The 7941-nt window shown below is 49.8% G+C and overlaps 2 protein-coding genes across 2 annotated transcripts in view; both read right to left on the bottom strand.

Annotated features, from left to right (window-relative positions):
* LAESUDRAFT_649384 (dUTP diphosphatase) overlaps nt 1-299 on the bottom strand; it is a gene marked incomplete at both ends in the record, with an annotated part of 4776 nt that extends 4477 nt beyond the window's left edge. Inside the window, one exon of the mRNA XM_040904173.1 lies at nt 91-299. Within this exon, the coding sequence (XP_040766032.1) occupies nt 91-299 (209 nt within the window). The remainder of the gene's footprint in view (nt 1-90) is intronic.
* A 556-nt stretch (nt 300-855) lies between these two features.
* LAESUDRAFT_757538 (uncharacterized protein) lies at nt 856-1625 on the bottom strand (the record flags this gene model as incomplete). Its single annotated transcript, XM_040912325.1, has 2 exons — nt 856-1137; nt 1188-1625. The coding sequence occupies 2 exons, from the start codon at nt 1623-1625 to the stop codon at nt 856-858; spliced, it is 720 nt and encodes a 239-aa protein (XP_040766033.1).
* Between the last annotated feature and the right edge of the window lie 6316 nt (nt 1626-7941).

The following is a 7941-nucleotide window of genomic DNA, read 5'->3' on the forward strand; positions in this document are numbered from 1 at the left end:
TTGTGGCAGGCTTTTTATGTGGGATCATTTGTGCAGGTCACAAAAGCAGACTTGCCCTTAATTGGGTTAAGTGCTTTGGTGCTTTATGACAGTCCGTAGCATCCGCTGGGTATCATCAACTTCAGACCGGTATCTACGAGGAGACGGGAGCATCCGGAAATGATCACTTCCTCTGCTGAATGCAGATCGTACCCTGCTGCACCTTCTGTTTGACGGGTAGGTACGATGGCTTGCGAGTGGTCTAAGAATACACGCAGAGTGGTTTTCTGTGTCTTCTTCTTCAGTGTACGCCTTGTCATTGTTGAAGCTTCCACTTGCAAACTGTTCGTGTTCAGAATTGAAGAAAGGTTAGAAATTGAGCTATTCACGAAATTAAGCACTGATGCTTCTTGATCCGGCTGAGCTCGATCAGGCACCTCTAAGGTTTCGTCATCCTGAGACCCCATTTTCGCTCCTGCTACTGTTACATTAAAGTGAGTACCACTACTTGTACCCATATTGTTTGACGTAGTGCTACTGGTACAGTTGAGGAAGGAAAGAATAGAAAATTGAGATCCGCTAGGAAGTGGTGGTGTGCTGTCATCTGTGTCAGGGGTACTGAATTTTCCCACACCTGAGCTTAGACCCTCCTGCCCACATTCCTCCGAGGTGTTTTCAGGTACAGTCTGATGGTGCTTCTCAGGCTTTGCCTCCACCACCAATGAACTGACCATCCTCGGAGACCTCCTTTTGATGACCCATGTAAACCTTGGCCCTTCTCAGGCTTTTGTGCCTCTGTGACCAAGGGATGCATGTTATTGGTCGGAGAAACAGAAATGTCCAGATCGAGTCGAGAGTCCTGCAAGACTTGCATACTTAAGCCTTGCCAAATTGAAAACTCGCCTGGTTGAGCAGAGTGGGGTTGACCGCTATGGCTGCCCTGAATGCTTGTATGGCCTCAGTTTCTTCTACTGTAGTGGCCCGAGCTGCAGGTTGGGCATCCTTTTTACGCCAAAACTGCGCCTTTCCGTCGTAGTAGTGGGTGTGCCATATATCCGTGCACGACCCCTTCTCTGACCTTTTCTTTCCACAAGTGCTGCACTTCCGGTGCTTGTCGCGTTCTCCATCAACTCCTACCGTTTCCTTGTATGGCACCACCTTTCCTGCCTCATCAACATTCCTGACAGGTGCCCTCTGGATGTCCTGACCGCATTTGCCGTTGCCGTTACACCTTCCTCCTGGTGGACTTGTCGGGTCTTGGAGTCCTTTCCTTTCCCCTTGCTCTTTCGGTCTTCATAGGTGGATGCCCACTGCTGCTGCTGCTGAAGGTCTAGCTGGGCTGCAACCTGTTTCCATAGGTCATAGCTGTTGACATTCTGGCTAATTCCTTCAGACGCCCATACTCTATCACAGAGTTCTTTTCTCATGGCCGTCCTAAGCAATTGGAGCAGCAGCTGCTCATCCTTATACCCTGAGACCTTGACCCAATGTTCCCATTCAGCTTCGAATTCCTCCCAAGGCTTGAACCTTTGCTGCAAGGTGTGCAGCATCTGTTGTCCTTCCAGCTCTGGGTTCACAGGATAGTACATCTTTTTGAGATCCGTGATGAAGTCCTGGAGCGTGGTGTAGACTGGGACTCCCCCCATCATTCATTCTAACAGGGAGGCCTTCCAGTGGTCTATCTGTGGTCCATGGATGTAAGACAGTGCCCATCGAATTTTACCCTGCTCATCTTCGAATTCGCTGGGTTTCATGACGATGTAATTCATTACGTCAATGAGCTATGCCTTTGCCTTAGTCTTGGTGCCATCGAATGCTTCCGGGAGGTTGACCTTTGGTTCTCGAAATGACTTCTTATGTATTTCATCCAAGGATGCTGGTGCGGGGGCTGCAGAGCAGCCATTCCTATCTAGTAGCGGAACCTCCTGCTCTGGTAGGAAAGCATATTGGGCCCCCGCTAGCTCATCATCCTGGTCTCCCTCATAGGATTCTGCTGGGGAAATTGGGGATGTCTGCACCTTAGGGGGCGGCTGCTCAGGATTTGCCTGGTGTGCCAGTTTGAGCCCACTAGGGCCGACGGGTCCGGTTACTCCTGTTACCCAGTCCCGAATATCCTGTTGTAGGGGATCCTGCCTCTTCTTACCTTTATCGACCGGCTTTGGGGGTGGTCGAATGGGGGAAGGTGGCAGCGCTGATGCTAGAGCCTCCAGATTCGCGATTCGAGCTTGCTGGGTCTCGTTGATACCTTTGAGACCCTTCATCCTTTCCTCACTGGCCTTGAGTGCCTTGGTCGTGAGGTTTAGCTCCATCTCTAGTTGATGAATCTGGTTCCCACACTCTATAGCACACTGTTCTGTGGTTTCTTTTAGTTCCGCATTCTCCCTCATGAGGCGGTCTCAGGTTGCCTCCACAGCCAAGCACGCTTCTCGTGCCTCCATTGCCTCCCTTCACGCATTGTCAAGCATTTCACGTAAGCAATTGTAGTCAGCTTGGAGGTGTTGGTAGGCATGTCGCATGTCCACAGCTTGTGTCCAGAATCCAGGGGTTTCCTCCGTTAGAGGGGGAAGTCCAGGTCATGCCATGTAGTAACTCCACCTGCTGTCTGGGAATGTGTAACGTTCATACCCCAGCGGGGTTCCCGAGGCGTGGCTCGACCAAACATAATCTTGTCCCCTTTCTGCCCCTGCATGTCTTGCTACCATGTCTACCTGGGTGGTTTGGTACCAGGTTCGATCTTCTTCAGAGTGATCTCAGGCCCAGATATCGTATTCCCATTGATGGAATCACCTGCCCGTCCTCTGCTCATTCAGGTACAGGGCGGCGAATTCATCCACCAGCCTAGCCGAAGGCCCCCTTCTTCTAGAAAGGCTCTCCAATATGGCTGGCATCATGAAGTATCTAGGGGTGGGGGCAATGATGTTGGTGTCATTGAAGGACATTGGAGTGGGTACCCTGGATCCTGAGCCTTCGGGGTTCAGGTGTTCTTCCATGGAGTGTTCAGATTGTGCAGCCATTTTCAGTGGTGTTGCCTGGTCAGGGTGTTGACGACCTGTTTAGAAAGGTTCTTCTTCATTGCTTGAGGAGATACCATACTCTTCATCGAACAGGAGATGGTACAACTCCTGGTCATCTTCTACCGGTTCAAGTTGTGCGGGAGCTTCCCGGACTATGTGATGTGGCTGGTATTCGAGTCTTTCATAGTAGTCGATCATGACTTGGTAGCGATATAGGATAAAATGAGCTTGTGCGATGTGGAGCTGATAAATGAAGTCTGCCCGAAATATGACGCTAATGTGCTCATAAACTTGATCCCACTCTACTGTTCCTGGAGCTATGGTATAGATTGTTGTGTATCCTTCCAGCGAGAACCTTTGCATTCGATGCTGGGATCTACTCGCAGTTTTGTCGAGTTGTTCTTCACCAAGGCCTCATAATGACCCAGACACAGCTTTAGAGTCCTGCTACTCCTAGTAGGTCTAGTTACAGAGTCCTGAATGACACAGTTTGCAGTTGCAGAGGGGTCTTTGTGATCTTTGATTATTTTACCACCAGTGTCCAACTATCTCTGAAGGGATGTAACCTTGGTTCACCTGCCATTTCAGCAGAGCTTTCCAAGAGTTCGTCCCATGTCAAAAGACTATTTGTCTATATATGTATTGGTAACTAAACCCCTAAGAGATCAGAACTGCGCAGGGGTTGAATATGCATCTGGTGCCGATTTAGCACTGAGCAAGTAGGTTTAGCCCCTCACTACTCAAGGTTTTACAGGTCACGCTGGAGCAGTCCAGAAGTGTTGCTGATTCACAGCTTCCTGTAGTGGGTTTCTTTCGAAGGTGTCCCTGACCTCCCGCAAGTTCTCCCTTGTTTGCAGTTGTTATTACTGATCCAGATGCGCTGTCGTAAGCAGGCCACACCCTACTGTAGTTAAATAGCTAGACTATCCAGATGCAAGGCAGCTAGGCCTAGGATATTTTATATGGACTAGCAGTTCCACGTGTCAGAGGTTCACTGGTGCACTTTAGCTGTGGTGAATCCTCGATAGCGATACCCTTTCAAGGAGTACTGCGTCCCTTTCCCCTAGTAGGTTCTGTCATCATCAGGCTCTCTGGTCCTTCTTAACAGGCCTATTGGTTTTAACCACTAGGTTTGACTAGAAAGTCCCCTTACACCTGGGGTCTCAGCAAGGTTTGGGACAGTAGTATGTCACCCACTTTTGCAGGAGGCTGGTTTAGGGCCTATGTATCCTGACTAACAATCTGCGTATTTGCTTCACTGAAGAGGTTCAGCAGGGCACAGCTAAGCCCAGGGAATGTGGGAAGAAGCTCTGGGCGAGCACGATGAGATGGAAGTGATCGACAGTGGTATGCGTTCTGAGGCGTCAACCGGTGCCCACAGAACAAGAGGAGAAGTTTCGAGTTATGTGAAGGATCTCAGGTGTTGAAAGTCATACGGACTTTATGTCCAGTGGGACACGGACTTTGACATTCCGTGCTTATTCACTTATGTAATCACATAGCCACAAGCGCGCTCAATCTTTTCCTGCTACCTCAGCACTCACATTATACATCGAGGCTGAGGTGAGTACCTACTGGACTTCTTTACTTAGTCTTTACTGATATACTGTAGTCACTTGCTTTCCTATGTGTCTACAGGTATTTATACAGCACTCGCATTATACATCGAGGCTGAGTCACTTGCTTTCCTACGTGTCTACAGCCCTCATAAATTTTCACCTCAGACAATAGGTTATGAGCCCCGTGGCTACACACTAACCTGTCCATTCATTCAAGCTTCCACTGTGCTCACACTCCTTTAAATCTTCTCTCTTTGACCAGCACCCACACCAGCACCTCCTGCACCACAGTCTACACCTTCTCACTCCACACTCTCTCATGCCATGTCCAAATCTGTCAAACTCTCTCTCAGCTCAAACTGCCTCTATGACATACCATTCCTCGAGGATGATGGAGCAAACTACCAGCAATGGAAGTTTCATCTCGAGATGGTGCTACGCATCAGAAAGCTCTGGAACATCACCCAGGGGTAAGGAAGCTCGACCTTCAGATTCTGAACCTGACAAGCAGGCTAAATGGGATGACAAGGATCAAGACGCAAAGGCACAGATCACGCTCATGCTCAAAGATACACCTCTGAGTGGCATCATGTATGAGAAGACGGCGAAGTCTGTATGGGACAAACTCACCGCGTGGTATGAGGGGAAGGGGAAACAGACTATAGCATACCTCATCGGTGAGCTGTTCCATGGTACCCTCTCTGATGAGACCAGTATGGAGATACAGCTCGATGGCATGGTCCAAAAGGCCAACATTCTGGCCACCCTCGGACAGCCACTCAAAGACTTGCTGATCGCGATCGCCATGGTCACATCGCTCCATCCATCGTATTCAGTACTTCGCACCATCCTCATGTCGATGAGCGACAAGCTCACCATGGAGATGGTCACAAACCAGGTCCTTACCGAAGAGCGTGAATGCCTCAAGAAGAGATTGCAGCATGCGCTTGCCGCCAAGCTGTCAGGTATGCTGTCAACATCGAAATCGAATGGGAAGCAGCCAAAATCTGGCAAGAAGTGTGGCTATTGCCACAAGCTGAACCACATGGAGGAGGAATGCTGAATGAAGAAGAGAGACGAGGAGAAGCAGGAGGAGGAGGAGGGTAGTGATGACAGTGAAGACCTTACGGCGAAGGTCGCGTCCACCTGGGGTACCACAGCATCCCCCATCCTTCAACTGACCATCGCCCATGCACTCATGCAGTGCAGCCTACCCACCAACCATTGGATTCTTGACTCAGGTGCAACGGCATCCATGAGCTCATGCCATGACTGGTTCATTCAATTCATGAACCTTACCTCATCGAAGCGCGTTTGGCTCAGAGACAGACGGTGCGTTCATGCAGAAGGTATTGGGCAAATCTACCTTGATTTAGCCACCGAAGATGGACGTACAAGCCTGACGCTGCTACAGGACATATACTTCACAGCTTCAGGGCAACCTCCTCTCCACCTCGTGACTCACCGAATGAGGTCAGACCCTCACGTTTCATGATGACGCCTGAAAAACACCTGAAACAGCGAGATAATAGGCCTAGCACACAAGACGGACAGTCTCTACATCCTCGAGTCGATCCCATGTGCTCCCATGTGAGCATTTGTAGTGCACGCAGACTCCTCCATGGATTCCGATGAGTTTTCACTCGAAGCACTGGTGGCGAAGACGATGATGCACAAGGTGAATGTCATAAAGTGGCACCACAAGACCTGCTACATGGGTATCGAACTCACCCTACAAACAGTCTATCAAGGGGTGGTCAGTAACACGAACACCGTGAGTAATGCGACTCATGATGTGAAGATCGGTAAGCCCATCCAGATGGGCATTAAGCCCTTGGCCACACACATCCACATGCACGGGTGTATGGCCCATGATGCCAGACTCAATCTCAAGTCAGTCAAGCACGTCACCCTCGGGTATGCTCAAAACGTGAAGGCACACGCTGCCTCTCACTGAATGAGTGGGTGCACACACGACACGCAAAATGTCGCCTCTAACGAGGATATCCGTACACAGCAGACATGCACAGTGATCGACCCTGAACTTCAACATGAAGTGCAGGGCAAACCGCTGAGCTCATCTGCACGCACTGCTCACACCCCTCGCAAATGATGAGTGGCTCGTATCATGATCATAGCCATCAAACATGACCCAATGCCACCACCACTCAATGCACCCAGTAGCACATTCACCGGCAATAGTGACAATGACAACAGCAATGACAAAGATGATGAGGGCAACACAGTACCCTCACCCAGCCATCACGCCACGTTGCCAAGCCAGACCACATCAAACTGCTCACCTCCTTCTCTACCTCAGTGTGAAAATGAGAAGGAGCACTTACCTGCCATCTCAAGAGCTGCAGCAACCCTCTCTTGCACTCGGACTCAATGCACAGCCACTCCTACTCCCACTTCAAAGGCTCCAAAGAGCCATGTTGGTCAATCCACATGCGCACGCCAAGTGCCGATTTGCAATTATGACCTGTGGTCCTCTATCAGCGCATACAAGCCCAAGACAGTTCCAGGAGACCTCGGAGCCAGGACGAAGCTGACAGTAGAGACTCCAGAAGTCCAGGAGAGAGCGAGAAGCGAAGGGGAACAGCCAGACAGAGAAGGAAAAAATGCACGTTCAGTGGGTGCAGTTGAATGCGACAAGGCTCGCGTGTGCGCTACAGGTCACTCAGTTGATGACGAACCTCAGAGAATCAACGTCAGATGCGGATCAACAAAAATCAGTGACAACGGAAGAACTTACCCCGTTCATCAAGGTCACACTCAACGACGAGTATGACCGTCCACGCACCGCAATCGGGCACAATTCAGGCAAAGTCACATGGTGCAGACAGTGTACAGCAAGCAGCCCGAGTTCTCAAATCTGCACAGACGGACTCAAGAAACCCTATGCCACAGGCACTTACCATTCAATCCGTGCAAGTCACAACATCTGCCGAAGACCCTCAGTCACGCACAGCACAAGCAGCATGAAGGATTCAATTAGTGTTCTAAAAGTAGGTCCGCATTCCCACTGAGTGGGCATGTTGGAAGTCATACGAACTTTATGTCCAGTGGGACACGGACTTAGACATTTCACACTTATTTGCTTATGTAATCACATAGCCACAAGCACGCTCAATCTTTTCCTGCTACCTCAGCACTCGCATTATACATCGAGGCTGAGGTGAGTACCTACTGAACTCCTTTACTTAGTCTTTACTGATATACTGTAGTCACTCGCTATTACAGTTTCAGCGCTTCATGGTCACGTGACAGTTTACGTTGCACGTGACACTCACTATTTATGGTTCATAGGTCTTGTGGACATATTCTAGGGTTAGCAGTTTTCGTTTTTATGATTTACTCACTCAGGCCATGCAAACAAGACCTTC

Source organism: Laetiporus sulphureus (assembly GCF_001632365.1).
Source record: "Laetiporus sulphureus 93-53 unplaced genomic scaffold LAESUscaffold_11, whole genome shotgun sequence".
Lineage (NCBI taxonomy): Eukaryota > Fungi > Basidiomycota > Agaricomycetes > Polyporales > Laetiporaceae > Laetiporus > Laetiporus sulphureus.